Source organism: Amblyraja radiata, chromosome 31, assembly GCF_010909765.2.
Source record: "Amblyraja radiata isolate CabotCenter1 chromosome 31, sAmbRad1.1.pri, whole genome shotgun sequence".
Lineage (NCBI taxonomy): Eukaryota > Metazoa > Chordata > Chondrichthyes > Rajiformes > Rajidae > Amblyraja > Amblyraja radiata.
Genome location: NC_045986.1, coordinates 28,935,340 through 28,957,409, shown reverse-complemented (window position 1 = coordinate 28,957,409; position 22,070 = coordinate 28,935,340). Strand labels below are relative to the sequence as shown.

Genomic DNA, 22,070 nt, shown 5'->3' with positions numbered 1-22,070 from the left:
GCAGCGTCTCTGGAGGAAAGGAATGGGCGACGTTTCAGTCTGAAGAAGGGTCTTCGACCCGAAACTTCACTCATTCCTCTCTCCAGAGATGCTGCTTGTCCCATACACACATCATTTTGTGTCTATCTTCGGTGTAAAGCGGCATCTGCTATTCATTCCGACACATCTTGTTCCAGTGGCCTCTTTCAGCTTCCTCATGTTCCTCTTTACAGTGTCATTTACACCCATTAGAGCTGACTAATCCCCAAATTAAAGTACGTTTGAATCAATTAAAAAATAAATCAGTTGTTTTATAATCTTCATCCAATTAACACGTCTTTATCTGATCAAATTAGATTACCCTTCCTTTCTGTTCTGTTCGTCTTCCCCCTCTGATCTGCTAAATCCATTCCTTTGAATAGATTAGCAACAACAAGGATCAAACGCAGCACAAATCCCCCTGACTAATGCTGGTCTAATATCACGGTAACATCTCCTGAGAGCTGTACGAGCAGCTGCAGCACCTGGCAGGCTGGAGAGTGCGTGCCCACTTAGAATTCACGGTAGGCTCTGATATACAGAACGTTCCCTTTGAACACACGTGGATGTGAGTATTTAGTTGTGGCCAGCAGCGTATGTAGGTTTCCACTTAAACGAGACACAGCCAGGAACACTGGGCAACTCGCTACTTTTGCTGACGTGTGTTGCCTAATGTTACATTTCCTAGGTGTGATATTTATTCTAACTGCAAAGTAACAACAATCTTATCTTTTTAAAAATATTCTGGCTGGCTAGGCCAGTATTTAATTCCTATCCTCAATGCTGCCAATAAACCCTGTACCACTGCAACATCTTAACTCCAACATTGTGACCTAGCATCATTAAATGTCCAAGCCAAGATGATGAGCTATTCCATGTTGGAAACTTGTATGCTAGGTGGAATCATAGTACATAACTCAAAAAATTGTCCTAAGTGTGTAGGAGGATAGTGCTGGTGATCGCTGGTCGGTGCGGATTCGGTGGGCCGAAGGGTCTGTTTCCGGCGCTTTACCTCTAAACTAAACTACTGAAAGGATCAGAAAGATCAAGAGGTAGACAAAAATGCTGGAGAAACTCAGCGGGTGCAGCAGCATCTATGGAGCGAAGGAAATAGGCAACATTGCCTATTTCCTTCGCTCCATGCAAAGAGTTGAACAATCTCCAATATAGGAAATAGGCAACGTTTCGGGCCGAAACCCTTCCGGGTTTCGGCCCGAAACGTTGCCTATTTCCTTCGCTCCATAGATGCTGCTGCACCCGCTGAGTTTCTCCAGCACTTTTGTCTACCTTCGATTTTCCAGCATCTGCAGTTCCTTCTTAAACAGAAAGATCCAGAGGATGGTCCTGCTTCACTAATAACCTTCTCAATCTCAACACTTGTTCTACCAAATCTGCTTCATCGAAAATTAGTGGGCTCTTTATAACTACATGCAGAGTTAAAATTCTCCGGGATAAAATTTCCCTAGGCTGCAATGATGCGCCAAAGCGTGCCACGGGTCTATATCGTGGGTTGAGTGGTTACCCAGTCTGAAACATTGTTCTGCTGGTATTGCTGCGCCTGTTTTGTAGAGGAAACGTTCTTGATAGCGACTGCAAAGAATGAACCTAGAATTGAAAAGGTTTTTCAGTTCCAGTCATGACAGTACAGAACCAAGGGGAAAAAAAGGATTTTGTTTGCAGCTTATCAAACAGATGGTTAAATTTCACCAGGTGATGGCTCATGGCATTAGCTCAGGGCAAACGGGCAGTCTGACGTTCCATCTTTCGCACCACTGACTTGGTGGTCTCGTGCCAAGGATGGCACAGTATTTGGCAAACTCACTGCACAGTATTCCCGATCAACATGGACATCCAGTGCTTAGTTAACCGTTCTGCAGAGAACACCGTAAGCACACCAATTTATGTGACGTATGCGCACAAATTCCAGGACAAATCTGCACTTATCATGAGCTCAAACTTGCAACAAAATCGCATCTGTATTTCAAGTGGAACCAAACAAACCATGAAGGGCCTGTCCCACTTACGCGATTTTTTTCGCTGACTTGCCGGCACCAGTCATTGTCACAGCAGGTTGCCGAAAATTTCCAACATGTTGAAAGTCCAGCGGTGACCAGAAAAAGGTACGATTCTTTGGGTGACTACTCACGACCATACAGGCGTCACCCCGCGAGTCACGGGGCGACGCCTGCATGGTCGTGAGTAGTCACCCGAAGAGTCGTACCTTTTTCTGGTCGCAATGCTGGATTTTCAACATGTTGAACATTTTCGGCAACCTGCTGCGACTATGACTGGTGCTGGCAAGTCGCTGAAATAAATTGGTGTAAGTGGGACAGGCCCTTAACTCTAAAGACAGACACAAAATGCTGGAGTAACTCAGCGGGCCAGGCAGCATCTCTGGAGAAAAAGGATGGGTGACATTTCGTGTCGGGACCCTTCTTCAGCCATAACTCTGCCCAAATTTCACATGCGACTGGAATCCACTATGATAAACTAGTGAACACTACCAGAATATGAATGCACATTACTGCCGCAAGCAGCATAAGAGAGATAGCATTGGAACGTATGCTTGTGCTAGGGTTCAATAGCCAGCTTGTGCATCTCCTTCCCTCCATAGATGCTGCTGCACCTGCTGAGTTTCTCCAGCATTTTTGTGTACCTTCGATTTTCCAGCATCTGCAGCTCCTTCTTGAACTGCTTGTGGTGAACTATTTTCCATTAGCCAATAAAGTATCTCAATGAGAAACCACAACCCTTATGCAAACTGCAATACTTAACCACACAAGTCCCAGAGGAATTATACAAGCTGGCTATTGAACCCTATCCAATAGGTATATACACGAGAACTTCACTTACGACAGCACTGACTGCATTACACCATATGAAAGTGTTAACTAAGGCAGCATAACATTTTCCTCTCAGCAAGGTAAATGTACAATACTTTTGATTTACACTACAATTATTTTGTCTACATGTTCAGTTATTTTTGCTCTACGTGCATTTCCCCTTGTTCAACAGGCTAGAAATTTAATCTGTGGTCTCTGCTGATGACAGTTGGCTTGAAGGTTTCACAAAGAAATTCTGGCATCCCTCTAACGGAAAAGGCACAGCATGTGGGGAAGGGTTCAAATCAATAACCCGTTATTGATCTTCTATCAAGGTATCGACTCTCGAGACGTTTACTACTTTGTGCCGGTCAGATGCCAAGATAGCATGTACCAACAGGCTTACTCAGAGCCAAAAGACAGTGCGGGCATGTTCATTCCCGTGATGCATGTTCATTTGGCAGTGCTGGTCAAGTACTCACACTTACTGACCCAGAAGCAAGACTCGCATTTGGTACAAATTCATCTGTCCAAACCCTCATTAAGACCATAAGTGCTCAAGCATATAACTGATGCAAGGGGAAGTTGTTTTTGATTAGATTGAACTGCGCTATTTGATTATCTAATGAAACCCAGAAACTTACCCTCACTGGAAGGAGCAATGGCACTGTCGTCCCATTCCAGATTAGTGGAGGTGGCAGAGTTGTAGGAATTGAGTGAGAGGCTGTCGGAACCGTGCATGGAATTGGGCAAACGCTCTTCAAAATCTAGCAAGTGCTGTGGCTTGTAATATTCGGGCATATACGGTGCCAGGTCAAGGTAGGGAACATCCTAGAATCAGAAAAACAAACAGACACTGCATGATGAGAGCTCAGTGGGAGCAACACAAGCCAATCTTGTTTAACAATGCTTTTGTGAAGCTCAAATACAAAAACGATTCCAACCTACTCATTCTCCAAAATAAAAAATATATATACCCCGAGCTGAAGGTACAAGGAACTGTAAACGCTGGAAACTGGCGTAGAACACAACGTTAGACACAAAGTGCTGGAGTAACTCAGCGGGACAGGCATCTTCTCTGGAGAGAAGGAATGGGTGACGTTTCGGGTCGAGACCCTTTTTCAGACTGATGTCAGGGAAGTGGGCAGGACAGAGATAGAATGTAGTCGGAGACAGTAAGACTGGTGGGAGAACTGGGAAGGGGGAGGGATGGAGAGAGGGGGAAAGCAAGGGCTACTTGAAGTTAGAGAAGTCAATATTCATACTGCTGGGGTGTAGGACACAAAGTGCTGGATTAGCTCAGCAGGTCCGGCAGCATCTCTGGAGGACATGGATAGGTGACATTTTGGGTCAGGATCCAGTCTGACGAAGGGTCCCGATTCAAAATGTCACCTATTCATGTCCTCCAGAAATACCCACTGACCCACTGAGCTAATCCAGCACTTTGTGTTCTACGTAACTACCAGGAGTTATTCACAAGGGATAATTTTCTCACACATCACATTTAAAATTCTAACACATCACATTTATTGCAGGCTATCAGAATATAATGATGATGAAATGGGAGACTTTAGAGATATAGCGTGGAAGCCACAGAGTTCACGCCGACCAGCGATATGAGCAGATTTATTTTGCAAGTGCATGCATCAATTATACATTCCCATTCATGACCTAGATGGAGGCTGGTCTGTCCAGTTTGCTCTGCACCGGCTATTTAACGGAGGTACACAATTACCCGCAACATCTCCGCTGCTTCCTCAAAACTAAAACGCATCAAATAAAGTATTTCCTTGCCTAAGACTCCCGAGATAGTTGCTGCCTTCCAGCCCGATACACGTTTGATCCCGACTACAGGTGCTGTCTGTACAGAGTTTGCACGCTCTCCCTGTTATCTCATGGGTTTAATCCGGGTGCTCCGGTTTCCTCCCACGTTCCAAAGACGTACAGGTTTGTACGTTAATTGGCTTCGGTAAATTTATCCCTAGGGCGCAGGATAGATCTACCGTACGGGTGATCGCTGGTCAGCGCGGACTTGGTGCGCCAAAGGGCCTTGTTTCTCTAAAACTAAAATCACTGACTTCGTTCACTTGTTCTCTGCATAAATGGTCAAATTAACAATTCAGTGCTTCATAGACAGTGTTTTGCTCACCAGCTCCAACTCAAACCGGATGAATTCCAGGCCAGAAACAAGCGTGAGGAAGAGGGCGAGGTGATCATGACTACAGACCAGGGCATTCCTAAGGATTGGAAGAGAAAAGACAGTAAGACAAGACCATCAACCTATATCCAAAGAGGGCATTTACATTTTCTATGTTGCAATTCTGGAGGTTTGCATTAGATTATTTCAAGCATAAGATGGTTTATAAGCCAGCAGAACAAGCTATAGTTAGAACAGTATCCACAATATTTACAATACTGTAGCTGAGAGAAAGTAATGGTATAACTTTGTGATTTGCGCTGGATATTTACAGGAATGCTTCTTCAAAGTCTTCAACAATGAGTAAAAACACAAAGCGCTGGAGTGACTCAGCATCCGTGTAGGGAAGGGCAGGGTGGGATTTCGGGTCGGGACCCTTCTTCAGATTGAAGTTGCAATTCAATTATTTGTTTGCATGGAACTCACGGAGTGAAACTGTGTAGATACACTAATGATAAATGCAAAATAAATACCACGACAAGTGCAAAACAGCAGAAACGTGCAAGAAGTGGCGGGTGCATGGAACAAGCTGCCAGAGGAGGTAGTTGAGGCAGGGACTATCCCAACATTTAAGAAACAGTTAGACAGGTACATGGATAGGACAGGTTTGGAGGGATATGGACCAAACGCGGGCAGGTGGGACTGGTGTAGATGGGACATGTTGGCTGGTGGGGGCAAGTTGGGTCGAAGGGCCTGTTTCCGCACTGTATCACTCTATGACTCTATTTTAGTGCAATCAAAATTTGTGCAAAAAATATTAGCAACAACCAAATGAGGTACAGTTAAAGAAACATCTCCAGGAAGAGGTGCAAAAGATGTGATTGGTTCAGGAGTCGGATTGCAATGGAGACGAAGCTCTTCCTAAGTCTGGATGTGTGAGCTCTCAAGCTCCTGTACCTTCCCCCAGAAAGCAGTGGAGAGAAACGGGAAAGGCCAGGGTGGCAGTCATCCTTGACCATAACGGCAGCCTTTCTGATACAACACACCATGAAGATGTATTCTCCACTCTCTGCGGTCAAGGGTAAAGCAGTTGCCATTCCAGGCTGACATGCATGCCGTGAGAATACTCTCTACAATACACCAATAGAAGTTTAATTTATTATCATTTGTACTGAGGTACAGTCAAAAGCTTTTGCTATCCAGTCAGCCTGAAAGACTGTATATGATTAGTCGACCTCAGAGGTCGGCTACTGGTACAAATCTGCCGGCTCCGGCCAGGTCAGACTGCCAGCCTGAGGGAGGCAAATTCGACCCGCCGATCGGTCTTGGAAGTCCCGATGAGGCAGAGATCGGCCGCCTCACCCGGCCTAGGCGCCACATTTTCGGGGGGACGTCCGCGAGGGATTTCATGTGCGATCTTGTAATTTTGTCTGGATTAAAAGGTGCTGCTGGACCACCGGGTGCTGGGAAATCAATGATGGACCTGTATTATTTCTCCAAACTCTATGCACTTGTAATTCTGGACTTTCCTTAATACAAAACTGTTGGTAAAAGGCTGCTTGACAACTTCAGCAGAATTTCCCTGGTAATGATGTGAAAGTTTGATGGAAAAGGAATGCTGAAAACAATCTATCATCTCAAAAACCATCTAACAACAAATTCACATTACAAGATAGCCGAGTGCTTCTCATATTTCACTGGTGTTTTTTTGGCCTGTCCCACGGGAGAATTTTGCATAGTTTTACACAGCAAGCCTGATGAGCAAGATAACCCACTCTTGTTCCTAACACTTGTCCTCTGGTTTAGAGTCAAACCGTGTGGGAACAGGCCTTCAGCCCAACTTGCGCACACTGGCCAACATGTCCCATCTACACCTGCCTGCATTTGACCCATATCCTTCTAAACCTGTCCTATCCATGTACATGTCTAATTGTTTTTTAAACAATGCAATAGTTCCTGCCTCAACTACTTCCTCTGGCAGCTCGTTCCATACACCCACCACCCTTTGTGTGGGAAAAAGTTACGCCTATGATTCCTATTAAATCTTTTCCCCCAAACCTTGAACCAATGTCCTCTGGTTCTCAATTCCGCAACTCTGGGCAAGAGATTGTGCGTCTGCCCGATCTATCCCTCTCATGATTTTATACACTCTATAAGAGTGTTCTTCCTCCGGTGCTCCAAGGAATAGTCATCCTCTCCCTATAGCTCAGACCCTCGTGTCCTGGCAACATCCTCTACCAAGCTGTTGCATGCGTACACTTGTAATTTGATGGACTATCGCCCTTCCATTCTCATGTCACCTGCTGTTGGTTTGATAATTCCACTTGCTCAGACTGAGATGGACTCACTTGAAGTAATACTTATGAAGCAGGGCACGATTTTCCCAGAATAACCTTAAGTAGCTCTCCAATGAGTTCTCATTTAATGCGAGGTACAACCAGGCTCGACCTGAGAGGATAAAGAGACAAAGTTAAAAATACAGAAATGGAATTAAATAGGACTACTGCAACGGGCCTCAATGTTGGTCAGATGAGCAGTTGTTTAAAATAAACAGTCCCTCCATTTAATCTGGTATAAAAGGTACTGTGAGTGCACAGTACCTTTTAGAGATATAGAATGGAAACAGGCCCTTCGGCCCACCGCGATCATACCGACCATTGATCAGCCGTTCACCAGTAGTTCTATTTTATTCAACTTTCGCATCCACTCCTTACACACCAGGCGCTATTTACAGAGGCCAATTAACCTACAAACCAGCATGTCTTTGGGATGTGGGAGAAAATCAGAGCACCCGGGGGAAGTCCACTCAGTCATAGGTAGAACTTGCAAACTCTGCACAGACAGAACCCGAGGTCAGGTTCGAACCAGGGTCTCTGGTGCTGTGAGGCAGCAGTTCTACGAGCTGCGACACTGTGTCACCCCACCTCTCAACTACAAGATTATGATTACTCCATGATGGAGTACTCGAGTGATGAAAAGGAAAGAGGAGGAAAAATGATTCTAAAAACTATAACTAAGGAAACACGAGTAGTTTAATTAAAAATGTAAGGCGACAAATTCCAAATTGTGATGTGGAGTAGAAGCACAATATACTCACTATGACCAAGATTTGTGGCAACATGCTGCAACACCTCAATCTGCTTCACCGCCTCGCTTCGTGTAAAGTGCACAACCAACACCCAATATCCAGAGGAGATATCCTGCAAACTGAGTGGGGAGAGAATGTGGTGATTACCAGTGGCATTCCATCAGCATAAAAAAACTCATCTGGTTGTAATACCTGAATTACTACATAGAAAGGTAATCATCCGGCTAGACCTGCCTACCTAATGCGTTGTTTAAACAGTAGAGGTTTGCATAAACATTCAACGAGGGCGCACTGGATCTGCATACCTTCGTGCATTGTTTAAATTGTAGAGGCATCAGGCAGAATATTTAGATGTTCGAGTGTAGATACAGCATGGAAATGAGGCCGACCACACTAATCTACCCATTCACACTTGTTCTATGTAATCCCTCTTTATCATCCATTCCTTGCACACTAGGGGCAATTTACTGAGGCCAATTAACTTGCAAATCCTTTAGCATTTAGATTTCGAGATAAGCATGGAAACATGCCTTTTGGCCCACTGAGTCCATCACACTAGTTCGATGTTATCCCACTTTCTCATTCATTCCCAACACACTAGGGGCAATTTTACAATTTACTGATGCCAATTAACCTACAAACCTGGATGTCTTTGGGATGTGGAGAAGCAGCACTAAATCCAGCTCAACTCTGCCCATCTCTCCGGGTTAACATAAAGCCCTGCCTTGACTGATGGGACACCAACCCAGAGCCGTGGAGTTAGCGCTGCTTCTCTGGCTAGACAGGCAGATTGAGCTGGATTTACCGCTGCTTCTCCACGCTGGCTGTGGGCCTGGGGGCGCCGCTCCCATCTGACTCCCGACGTCACTGGCCGCCCCTGGGGTGAGGGGGGCACTTGGGAGGGGACGGGGATGGTCCAGTGGCAGTTCAGCGGCGCCGGAGACCCGGGATCGATCCTGGCTGCAGATGAGGCGCAGGTCTATGTCCATGCCGTGGCACGGCTGCTGAGTGTTTTTCGCTTGTGACCTATGACCTGGACGTGCAGTCGGAATACCGAACTCGCTTATTCAGAAGCTTGTTTCCGTGCTGTATCTCTAAAGTCTAAGTTCTCATAGCATCGATGTGCTTGAAATTGATCACGGAATGGTCTTAGACGCAGTGCACACGAGAAACAAGAATGAAGCTCAACTCAACTGCACTCTTACACAATAATTGCAAACTCGAAACGACTGACGACTTTGGCATGTACTAACCACCTTGGTAAGACCCTACTAAATCTTAATAAACTCATTCCTTACCCATAGAGCAGGGCATGGTCCAGGTGCTCGCAAAGCCTTTGTAGAACCTTGTCGTGGTTTCGAATTGCTGGTGTATCATCTTCACAGGCAGCAAAGTAACCCTGGAGCTGGGATTGGAGGAAGGAACATAGAGGAAGAAAATTCATTCCGTCCCACTACAAATACTGTAGGCACCCAGTGCTTTTGTGATAACTCAGAGCAAACTGACCATCAAACCCTAATATCTTGCGTGCAGAAAATATCTTATGTTCAGACTTTTAAATTTAGCAACACAACTTTTTTTTATTCCAAAAGGACCCAATAATGTGCTGCTGTTTCACTTTAATGGACACACAAGAACAACTAATTTCAAATTCAGACTAGTCTTCAAAACAGACATTAGTTCAGCAGTGAGGAGTATGGAGGAGCAGCTTTTTAGTGGCGATGGAAGCAGATATTTTATCTACATATAAAAATAATTTGAAACAGACTTGTTGTAAAGGGAATCAAGGTGCCATTTGTGGATGGGGGAAACAAAAGTGGGGGATTTGGACAAATTCCCAATGCCTTTGACTACAAAATGTTTTTTCACATGCAGATAAACAGAAACTAAATGCAATTATTAGACAATTTCACCTTTTTCTACAAATCGGACAGAATAAGTCTGAAGAAGGGTCCCAATCTGAAACTTCACCAATCTACAGTATGTTCTCCAGAGATGCTGCCTGACCCATTGAGATACTCTTGCACTTTGTATAAACCGACATCTGCAGTTCCTTGTGTCTACAGATATACTTTGATGGTCTTTAATTTAATATTTTCTGCTGAACACAGTAGAACACCTTATTTAATCGAACAAATTTGCCAGCAGCAAAGCCACTGCAGCTTCTAGCCCATCATATGACACTAAAAACCCATACTGCATCATTATTAATATTCATATTGATTTGTGCAAAGATTCTGCCAGGCGCAAGCATGTTCATGAATCACCCCTTTATTCTGGCAAGTTTAGCCAAGAGGTCCGTGACTCATCACCTCTTCCAAAATCGTGACCATCATGTGACGCTTACATAATGAGAAGCATCTGTTCAATAAAGTTAGTGATTCCCAGCACTGTTCAACATGCAGGCTTCTCCATCCATGTTACAATGTCAAATATAAAGGGCAGTAATGTGCCAAATCTAAATCTTCTTTACAAACTACTTTACACAATTCACTTGTAGAAGTCACCATTTGAAACTACCAAGAATTAGGATTACTAGTTAAAATTACCTAGTTATCATTGCATTGCTGTTGGCAGGAAGTTGTGGGAAATCAGTTGCTACATTTTCAACATGACCACAAAACCATTTCATTGGCTACACAAGGCATGGATATAATCTGAAAAAGAAGCCAAAGGCACTTTGCTGCTGAAAATCTTTTTCTTTCAGCTTTCTTGCAGGTTATCAGTATAGTCTCACATTGTAGACGTATCCTCCACATCTGAGTATTGAAGGCTAGAACAGCGCGGATGAGAATGGACATGACTCAGCCAAGGAGTTGCAGACGTCTTTCCCAGAGAATTACAGACGATGAGATGTACATCATGCGTTCCGTCACTGACGAAAACATCAAGCGGAGACCAGCTGGACTCAACACATACCTGTTTTCGACCTCGGTGGTCTCCAAAAGTCAAGATGCATACCTCTCACTTGCAATAATCACGTCACTGTTGTATACTGTTTCCAAGATGGTGCCCAACCCAGGCGACTATTTGCGTTAGCTGCAAAAGCAGATCTACAAACGCATATTACTATCACTCCACACTCTTAAATCTCTATTCCTCATTTATCCCTCATCATGTATCTATACACTGTAAATGGATTGATTGTAATCATGCTGACTGGTTAGCGTGCAACAAAAGCTTTTCACTGTACCTCATTATACTTGCCAATAAACTAAACAGAAGTATTTCAAACGTAGCTATGACTCAAAAACAGTCATGCAGCAAGTAATACAGATGCTGTGGGTGTCTCTCAGCTGCTAATTACCAGATTCTGAGTACTATTAGCTCAATTGCGAGTCAAAATATCATGCAAGTTCCAATGTCATCAACTTCCTGCACTGCATACGTTAGATAAGCTTTACACAAAATTTCCACTGTGACAGAGTGGACCAGCAATAGGCAAATTACATTGAATGCAAACCTGCACCTTGCACAAATAAAATTCCCAATGCCACACAACCCACTTTTGCATATGCGATTTAATTCTTATCTGCAACGAAATAGATGAAAGTGTAGATTTGGAGCAACCGGTTACGTAAAATGTAACTTCCTACGTGTGCTCTCTACTGATAATTCATAAGTGAGAATGCACTTTTCTCCTCATGCAATTGGTGGCAACTCCCCCAAAGAATATTCAATCACACAACAACAACACGAAAAATCAATTGGTGCTTTCAGGCAACCAAAAACACTCAATACGTCAAGTCCTGGCGCTGGTACCAAGACACAAACCACACTTTATTACTAAATTTATTGCAAAATAGAGCTGAGTTTGGAAATCTAAACTAACAGAAAAATACCAAATATGGTAAGAGATCAAACAACATCTCCAGAAAGAGAACGCTGGTCCACTTCATCATAAATGCCCCCTCCCCGATGTTCACACTTCTTCCCTTGTAAGTGCAGGATATGCAATATGCAATTAAGGGCAGCACGGCGGTGCAGCGATACAGTTGCTGCTTTACAGCGCCAGAGACCCTATGGGTGTCCTGCCTACGGGTGTTGTCCATACGGAGTTTGCACGTTCTCCCCGTGAACTGCGGGGGTTTTCTCCAAGATCTTCAATTGGCTGGAGTAACTCAGTGGGTCAGGCAGAATCTCTAGAGAAAAGGAGTAGGTGACATTTCTTGTCGAGACCCCTTTTCAGACAGAGTTCTGAGGCTATGGCATCTGGTCCTGGACTAGTGGATACATCCTCTCCACATCCACTCTATCCAGCCCTTCGTTATACGGTAACTTTCCATAAGATAATTTCCCCAATTTTATGATCACCTCGTTTCATCCCTGTCCTTTTACCAGCCCTTTGCCTTGCACCATCATCCCGTGCATTACTTAATCAGTCCTACTTTACAATTGACATATTTTGCCCCACCCAACTCCTTTCTGTCTCCATTTGCTTAAAATAGTGTTATACACCCGCCCTAGTTTCCAGCTCTGATGAATAAATATCAGCATGAGTCTTTTTCCAAATTGCTGAGTATTTTCAGTGTTTTGTTTTTCAATAATTTTTTCCATTACATTAAAATGACTGGGGCCTGAACTAGGATTTCAAGCCTCATCTATAATTTTTGAAACACTTTACTGGCTCCAGGTAATATCTTATTAGCCAAGACAACTCCCAACCCTAAGTTTCCCACTTTGGCCACCACACATTCCTGAGGTTCACGTTTAGTCAATCCATCTCTGAGTGGAACACTGATGTCGATCAAAGTCCATAGATTTCCTGCCTTACAGCACCAGAGACCCGGGTTCGGTCCTGTTTGCACCCGAGAACAGCAGTTATACATTATCTAAGTGACTGCGTGGATTTTCTCCAGGTGCTCTGGTTACTCCCACACTCCAAAGATGTGCAGATTTGTAGATTCATTGGCTTCTGTAAATTGCTACTCGTGTATAGGATACGAAAGTGGGATAACATAGAACTCGTGCAGGGGTGATTCATAGTCAGAATCGACTGGGCCAAAGAGCCCGTCTCCAGCTGTGTCTCTAAACAAAACAAAACCCTTCATATGTCATGGACAGGCAAATCAAAACCTTTGCATTGTCACTTGTACGTTGGAATCCCTATAAGAACACACGCCATCACCACCACCGATACTCCACAATTGTATATTGACCACAAGGCCATTCCTAGGAATTATAATTATAACGGTAAAAATGCTGGCAATTTGGAATGGAAAAGAAAAAGATTCTGGAAAACACAAACGGTTACAGTGAAAAGCTTTCGTTGCGTGCTATCCAGTCAGCAGAAAGACAATACATGATTACAATCATGCCATTTACATTGTATAGATACATGATAAGGGAATAATTCAGACTGATGGGTCTCGACACTTCAATTAGTTTCTAAATAAATTCCCGACAGGGCTTTGGTCAAAACAAGCAGAGTCACAAGTTTTGGAGCAATGCAACAAGGCAGAGGGAAATTGTAGCAGTTTAGGGAAATTTAGTAGTCTCATCTTTCATGGACCTCCCACGTTTCAAAGCTGGGAATGTGCTTATTTCTGCCTGCACTGGGTTAATCTCCATTCATATGAATAGAAGTCACTGGCTACTGAGAGAAAAATAAAGAGTTTCTTTGTTTTTAAGTTAAGTTAATTTAAATGTTCAAAATTGAATTTTAGCGTTTTTTTACTTAATTTAATTTATTTTAACTGCAACACATTAAAATAATTTGTTTAGATTGCAAATGAATGTCAAAGATACTAAAATAAGCCACAGTGCTGGAGTAACTCAGTGGGTCAGGCAGCGTCCCTGGAGAACGTGGATAGGTGACATTTTGGTTCGAGACCCTTCTTCGGACCTTTTGTAGATGGAGGGGGTGGATGAAAGAGTGGAGAGGATGGAAGAAGTGTGGCAGATTAAAGGTGAGTACAGGAGAGGGGGGGGGGGGGGTATAGGCCGGTGGTTGGACAAAGGCCAGAGATGGAAAAAAAGATGTGATACAAAAGGAATGAAGAGTTGCAAATTGTGAAGCCAGAAGAAAGAATGTAAGTGGATGAGGAGGGGTGTAGTGGTGTGAGTGCAGGTGGGGCACACGGGAGGGTGAGGGAGGGAAAAAGCCGGAGGGGTTTAGTTGGTAGAAGTTACCAAAAATTGGAGAATTCAATATTCATATTGTTTGGTTGTAAACTACCCAAGCAGAATGAGAGGTGCTGTTCCTCCTGTTTGTGAGTGGTCTCACTCTGGCAATGGAGATATGCATATGCATTGGACATACCCGGTCACATTGATTGTTTGAGGTGGGGGAAAATGGGAATAGTATCGGACTCACTGACTGTCAACGAGGCTGTGTGAATCCTGTGGGACGGTTCTGAGTCAGCACCTTGCTCGTCTCAGCTGAGGCTACATTGGAAAAAGAACACTGTACCTGGGTATCTTCCCAGCTGTTATCAGGCAACTGAACCATCCTACCACAACTAGAGCGCAGTCGTGAACTACTATCTACCTCATTGATGACCCTCAGACTATCTTTGATTGGACTTTACTGACTTTATCTTGCACTAAACGTTATTCCCATATTGTGTAGCTGTACACTGTGAATGGATCAATGTAATCATGTATTGTCTTTCCGCTGACTGGTTAGCACACAACAAAAGCTTTTTGCTGTACCTCGGTACACGTGACAATAAACTGAACTAAAACAGATGGATCGTAGTTTCTGGACAACAGAATATCTGCTCAGTTACAGAATACGGGCGAGAATATTGTAATTTTTGGCACCCTATTTAAAATCTAAAAGCAGTGCAATTATCGATTCACTAGAATATTACAAAATATATCGAGCTGCACTTACAAAATCAGTTATTAACAGTTATAACATTCTTCTATGCACAATCTAAAGGGCGTCTGAAGACCTCAAGGTTGAGGGAATGTAAAAGGAAACAGTTTCTACCAGTCAATGCAACAGCAATGAGAGTACACTGTTGGATTGGAAGGAGCATTAAACTTTGTTACACACAGCAACAATAGAACACGACATTCTCAAAAACAGTACGGAAGAGTCCATCAATTCTTTAAAGGAGAATTATCATTGGATTGGAGGGGATTTTGAAAGTTTTGGTGACTGGGATTAGATTAATTAGTTTGTGTGGAAATAAACACTGACGTAGGATTAGGTAAGTCAATTTGCCTGCTTATATGGTGAAACCACAAGAAGAAGGCAGGAGAATGGGGTTGAGAGGGAAAGATAGATCAGCCATGATTGAATGGCGGATTAGGCGGAATCAATGGCATGATTCATTGGGCCAAATGGCTGAATTCTGCTCCTATGACTTATAAAACATTGTATGACATGCCCTTTATATAAGTTTATTGGCCAAGTATTCACATACAAGGAATTTGAGCACCAAGGCAAATTCCTTGTATGTGAATACTTGGCCAATAAACTTACTTACTTACTTATATTTACCATTTATGGATCTTTGAAACTCAATGACACTACATGTTAAACAGCTCAATCCCAAATGGCCTACCCCTTATTCTTAAACTATGGCCCCTGGTTCTGGACTCCCCTAACATGGGGAACATCTTTCCTGCATCCAGCCTGCCCAACCCTTTAAGAATGTTATATGTTTCTATAAGATCCCCTCGCATCCTTCTAAATTCCAGTGAATACAAGCCATGTCGACCCATTTTTTCATCATGTCAGTCCCGCCATCTCGGGAATTAATCTGGTGATCTACGCTGCACTCCCTCAATAGCAATAATGTCCTTCCTCAAATTAGGAGACCAAAATTGCACACAATACTCCAGGTGCGGTTTCACCAAGGCTCTGTACAACTGCAGTAGGACCTCCTTGCTCCTATACTCAAATCCTTACAGACAAGACCCAAGGATTGCCTTTGTGTCTGCTGATATTTTTCTCATTTTTTCTTGCTGAATGATACGTGGAGGTCACTAACATTCAAATAATAAACGATTTTTTTTGTCTCAAAAAAGGTTAAAGACAAGCATTTTTAAACAGAAAAATCAATTCTCTGTTGGAGGTGAAATCACAGTAACACAAGAAAATATACTGCCTGATTAGACTTTTGATATCAGTAGTCACAATTGTCCAGGATTCATTCAAAGGATATAATAAATGCAATTTTCAAACCCACTTGTTCAATATAGTTCATGTTCATGTTCTAGGTGCAGAATTAGGCCATTTGGCCCATCATGTCCACTCCGCTATTCAAGCATGGCTGATCTATCTTTCTCTTTCAACCCCATTCTCCTGCCTTCTCCCTGTAACCCATGGTATCCTTACGAATCAAGAATCAGATAACATAATACTATAAACACAATCACTCAGGTATAAGAGATAGAGCAAAGATACAGAGTGCAGAATATAGTTCTCAGCATCGTAGCGCATCAGTTCCATGGACAAAGTCTAATGACTGCAATAGGGTAGAGGTGAATCGGACAGTACCCTTGCTTATGGAAGGACAGTTCCGAAGCCTGATTACAGAATGGAAGAAGTTGTTCCTGAGTCTGGTGGTGTACGCTTTCAAACTTCTCTTTCTTCTGCTGGATGGGAGCAGGGAGAAGGAATAATACAAGGCTTAGGAGCAGAATTAGGCCATTTGGCCTATCGAATCTGCCCTGTCGATTGATCATGGCCGGTTTATTGTTTCCTCTCAACCCCATTCTCCTGACTTCTCCCCAGAACCTTTGACTTCCTTACTAAACAAAAATCTATCAATCTCCGCTTTAAAAATGCCCAATGATTTGATCTCCAATGAAAGACCGGGGTGGGACAAGTCTTTGATGAGATTGGCTCCTCTTCCATGCCAGCGTGAAGTGTAGGTGGGGTAAATGGTGGGAAGTCTGGTCACTGTGATAGACTGGGCGACATCTACTGCAATTTCTGGCAGTCTTGGGCACAGCTGTTCCCAAACCAAGCTGTGGTGCAATCATGGTTTCTATGGTGCATCTGCAGAAGTTTGTAAGAGTCATTGGAGATTTGCCCAGTCTCCTAAGGAAGTAGAGGTATTGGTGTGCTTGTTTGGCTGTGGGATCAATGCGGTTGGTCCACTACATATCATTGGAAAAATGTGTATTAACCAGCATCTGCAGTTCCTAGTTTCTACTTCATCCCAACTATGAACTGGGCTTTGCTCACAGCGCTCTCTCCCAGGCAATTCCAGATGTGAAGAAGGATCTTTATCCTTGAAACGTCATCCATTCCTTCTCTCCAGAGATGCTGCCTGTCCCGCTGAGTTACTCCAGCATTTTGTGTCTATAATCCCAGGTCTACACAGCACTCTGACAACCAATCCCAGTTTTGCCCAGTGCTCTCTGCCAGGCAATGCCAGCTCTGCCCAGCACTTTCCCAGGCAATCCTGGTTTTGTACAGCACTCTCCCAGTTCTGCACAGTGCTCTGCCAGCTTCACACGGCGCTCTCAAATGCTCCTCACAGCAACTCTGCCAGGCAATCCCTGCTCCACGCAATGCTCTCCCAGGCGAATGGCAACTCTGCCAGGCGAATGGCAACTCTCCCAGGCGAATGGCAACTCTCCCAGGCGAATGACAACTCTGCCAGGCGAATGGCAACTCTCCCAGGCGAATGGCAACTCTGCCAGGCGAATGGCAACTCTCCCAGGCGAATGGCAACTCTCCCAGGCGAATGGTAACTCTGCCAGGCGAATGGTAACTCTGCCAGGCGAATGGTAACTCTGCCAGGCGAATGGTAACTCTGCCAGGCGAATGTCAACTCTGCCAGACAATGCCAGGCGAATGGCAACTCTGCCAGACAATGCCAGGCGAATGGCAACTCTGCCAGGCAATCCCCGCTCCACACAGCACTCTGCCAAGCGAATGGCAACTCTACCAGGCGAATGGCAACTCTACCAGGCAATCCCCGCTCCACACAGCACTCTACCAGGCGAATGCCGGCTCTGCCAGACAATGCCAGGTCTCCACACGGCGCTCTCCATTGCAACTCCAGCTCTCTCTCCCAGACAATCCCTGTTCTGAGGAGGGGTCTCGACCCGAAACTTCACCCATTCCTTCTCTCCAAAGACGCTGCCCGCCTGCCTGTCTGAGTTACTCTACGTCTATAATTCCAGGCTCCAAACAGCCCCCCCCCCCCCCCGCCCCCCATCCCCCATCTCTCCCCTCACCCCGGGGTCACTGACAGCCCGACCCGGCCCGGCCTTGGCTGCGGGCACCAGCACCAGCACCAGCACCAGCAGCGCCGCGCTCCCCACACACCATCACACACACACCCCCCCTCCCTCACCTGCTTCACCGACAGCGAGATGTTCTCCAGGATACGGTCCTTCACTCTCAGCGTCTCCATCCTTCAGGCGGACTCATCGCCGAACATCGCCGCCGCCGAACGCCGGGTGGGTGGGTGGACGAACAACCAACCGCCGCAGGAAGTGACGCCCGCACTGCGCGCCCGCAAGAAACACGGCCGGACACACGGGCGGGGCCAGGTGACCGTCGTCATCATCCGACGACGGGCGACGACCTTACTGGGCGGGGCTTAGCACCCACCCACTCATTCATTCATTATTCCCTTGGCTGGGATGAGAATGGCAACATTAGCCCATTGAGCAGGGCAGCGTTTATTTTGTGAACGCCAGATGGAGCAAATGGACTGTCTAAAAGTCCAAGAGAGTTTTATTGGCTCAACAAAGTTGCAGCAGCAGCAATGTAGACAGGTTTGGTACATTTACATTCGGACTGTAAACTCCTATCTCACCAGGGACTAACAGGTAGTCAAGATGGGAGGGAATACATCAAAGTCCCTCACCCTGAGCACAGGATCGCCCCATGGTTGCGTCCTCACAACACATAATCCTCCGCCATTTCCGCCACCTCCAACGTGACCCCACCACTCGCCACATCTTCCCATCTCCCCCCATGTCTGCCTTCCGCAAAGACCGCTCCCTCCGCAACTCCCTCGTCAATTCTTCCCTTCCCTCCCGCACCACCCCCTCCCCGGGCACTTTCCGTTGCAACCGCAAGAAATGCAACACCTGTCCCTTCACCTCCCCCCTCGACTCCATTCAAGGACCCAAGCAGCCGTTCCAGGTGCGACAAAGGTTCACCTGTATCTCCTCCAACCTCATCTACTGCATCCGCTGCTCTAGATGTCAGCTGATTTACATCGGGGAGACTAAGCGGAGTTGGGCGATCGTTTCGCCAAACACCTCCGCTCAGTCCGCAATAACCAATCTGACCTCCCGGTGGCTCAGCACTTCAACTCCCCCTCCCATTCCCAATCCGACCTCTCTGTCCTGGGTCTCCTCCATTGCCAGAGTGAGCAACAGCGGAAATTGGAGGAACAGCACCTCATATTCCGCCTGGGGACCCTGCGTCCGGATGGCATTAACATTGAATTCTCCCAATTTGGCTAGCCCTTGCTGTCTCCTCCCCTTCCTTAACCCTCTAGCTGACTCCTCCCACCCTCCCATCCGCCCGCCCTCGGGCTCCTCCTCCTCCCCTTTTTCCTTCCTTCTCCCCCCCCACCCCCCATCAGTCTGAAGAAGGGTTTCTGCCCGAAACGTCGCCTATTTCCTTCGCTCCATAGATGCTGCTGCACCCGCTGAGTTTCTCCAGCAATTTTGTGTACCTTCGATCTTCCAGCATCTGCAGTTCCTTCTTGAACACAACCCCCTATTGTACTCCCTGTACACACATGACTGTGTGGCTAGGTTCAGCTCCAACTCAATAATTAAGTTTGCTGATGACACTGTGGTGATGGGCCTGATCTCAGACAACGACGAGAAGGCCTACCGGGAGGAGGTGGCTGATCTAGCACTCTGGTGCCAGGACAACAGCCTCCTCTTGAACATCAAAAAAACGAAGGAGCTGATCATGGACTTTAGGAGGGCACATCATCCGAGGACGTACACTCCATTGAGGATAAATGGGGATCCTGTGGATAGGGTGAACTGTTTTAAATATCTGTGAGTCCACATCTCCGAGGATATGACATGGACATCACACGCCTCAGCACTCATGAGTAAGGCAAGGCAGCGCCTTTACCACCTCAGGCAATTGAGGAAATTCAGAGTGTCTCCGAGGATCCTCCAGTGCTTCTACGCAGCGGCGGTGGAAAGCATCTTGTCCGGGAACATTACCATCTGGTTTGGGAATTACCCTGCCAAGGACAAGAAGGCTCTGCAGAGAGTAGTGCGTTCGGCCGAACGCACTATGGGAACTTCACTTGCCCCCCTGCAGGAACTATACATCAGGAGGTGCAACTCCAGAGCCAACAATATCATGAGAGACCCCTTCCACCCCTGCAACGGTCAGGCAAACGCCTCCGTTGCCATGCGGTGAGAACAGAGAGGTTGAGAAGGAGCTTCTTCCCAGAGGCCATTCGGACTGTAAATGCCTATCTCACCAGGGACTAACTCTACTGAACGTTTTTCCTTCCATTATTTATTATGTAAAGGAATATGTGTGTTATGATTGTGTTTATAGTTTGTTTGGTTGTTTGTCTTTTTGCACAAAAGTCCGCGAGCATTGCCACTTTCATTTCACTGCACATCTCGTATGTGTATGTGACAAATAAACTTGACTTGACTTGACTTGACTTGACTTGACTACTGGACGTTTTTCCTTCCGCCCACAATATTTAAAATGTAAAAGAATATGTGATTGTGTTTATAGTTTGTTTGTTTGTTTGTCTTTTTGCACAAAAGTCCGCGAGCATTGCCACTTTTCATTTCACTGCACATCTCGTATGTGTATGTGACGAATAAACTTGACTTGACTTGACTAAACATAGTCATCTGTGAACACCAAAATAAATTCGACCTATTAAAGAATAAAGAATATAGGGCGAAGACAATGGTTTAAAGGTAGGTAGACAAAAATTGCTGGAGTAACTCAGCAGGACAGGCAGCATCTCTGGGGAGAAGGAATGGGTGATGTCTCGGGTACTTTATTTCATGGTACTATATTGTCACGCGTGTCGAGGTACAGTGAGATTCATTTTTGTGTAAAGTTTAGTACAAGTATCACAGTATATATCCCAAGTCCCGAGTGTAATCAAAGATAGACACAGAAAGATGGAGTAACTCAGCAGGTCATAAGTTCATGTGATAGGAGCAGAATTAGGCCTTTCGGCCCATCAAGACGACTCCGCCATTCAATCGTGGCTGATCTATCTCTCCCTCCTAAACCCATTCTTCTGCCTTCTCACCAAAACCCCTGACACCCGTACTAATCAAAAATCTATCTATCTCTGCCTTAAAAATATCCATTGGCCTCCACAGCCTTCTGTGGCAATGAATTCCACAGATTCACCACCCCTCTGACTAAATAAATTCCTCCTTATCTCCTTTTATTCTCAGGCTGTGACCTCTGGTCCTAGACTTTCCCACTAGTGGAAACATTCTATCCACATCCACTCTATCCAGGCCTTTCACTGCCACACTCCAAAGACGACAGGTTTATAGGCCTGTGGGCTTATAGTTCTGAAGAAGGTCTTGACCTGAAACGTCACCCATTCCTTCTCTCCTCAGATCCAGCTTTTTATGTCCACCTTAAGTTTATAGACTAATTGACTTCTGTAAAAAAAATGTGCATTTTCCCTAGTGTGTAGAATAGTGCTAGTGTGTGTGGACTCAGTGGGCCGAAGGGCCTGTTCCCACGCTGTATCTCTAAAGTCTAAAGTAGAGGTGACCTTGGTTCCAGTGTGGACCAACACAGCTTGAACAAATTCCCATTCACTCTGCTGGTCAGCGCAGGGTTAGCATTTCAAAGAAGGGTGGAAACCAAACTTTGGGCAAATGTCTGCAGTTAAGTCTCAAGTACCTGGTCCCAGTTGCATGAGAGATAGAACTTAGAAAAGCACAGCACAGGAACAGGCTCTTCTTGATTTGAGGAAGGACATCATTGTGATTGAGGCAGTGCAGCGTAGATTCACGAGATTGATCCCTGGGATGGCGGGACTGTCATATGAGGAAAGATCGAAAGCATTAGGCTGTTCACTGGAGTTTAGAAGGATGAGGGGGC

General features: G+C 45.2%; 1 protein-coding gene across 4 annotated transcripts in view; it reads right to left on the bottom strand.

The window, feature by feature from the left end:
- plekhm2 (pleckstrin homology and RUN domain containing M2) overlaps positions 1 to 18,470 on the bottom strand; it is a 38,545-nt gene extending 20,075 nt beyond the window's left edge. For all 4 annotated transcript variants that reach the window (XM_033048361.1, XM_033048362.1, XM_033048363.1 and 1 more), the window contains exons 1-6: positions 18,334 to 18,470; positions 9,364 to 9,470; positions 8,075 to 8,184; positions 7,326 to 7,425; positions 4,990 to 5,077; positions 3,485 to 3,671 (exon numbers count right to left, since the gene is read on the bottom strand). In XM_033048361.1, the coding sequence (XP_032904252.1) occupies positions 3,485 to 3,671; positions 4,990 to 5,077; positions 7,326 to 7,425; positions 8,075 to 8,184; positions 9,364 to 9,470; positions 18,334 to 18,393 (652 nt within the window). In that variant the 5' untranslated portion in view covers positions 18,394 to 18,470. The remainder of the gene's footprint in view (positions 1 to 3,484; positions 3,672 to 4,989; positions 5,078 to 7,325; positions 7,426 to 8,074; positions 8,185 to 9,363; positions 9,471 to 18,333) is intronic.
- Positions 18,471 to 22,070: the final 3,600 nt, after the last annotated feature.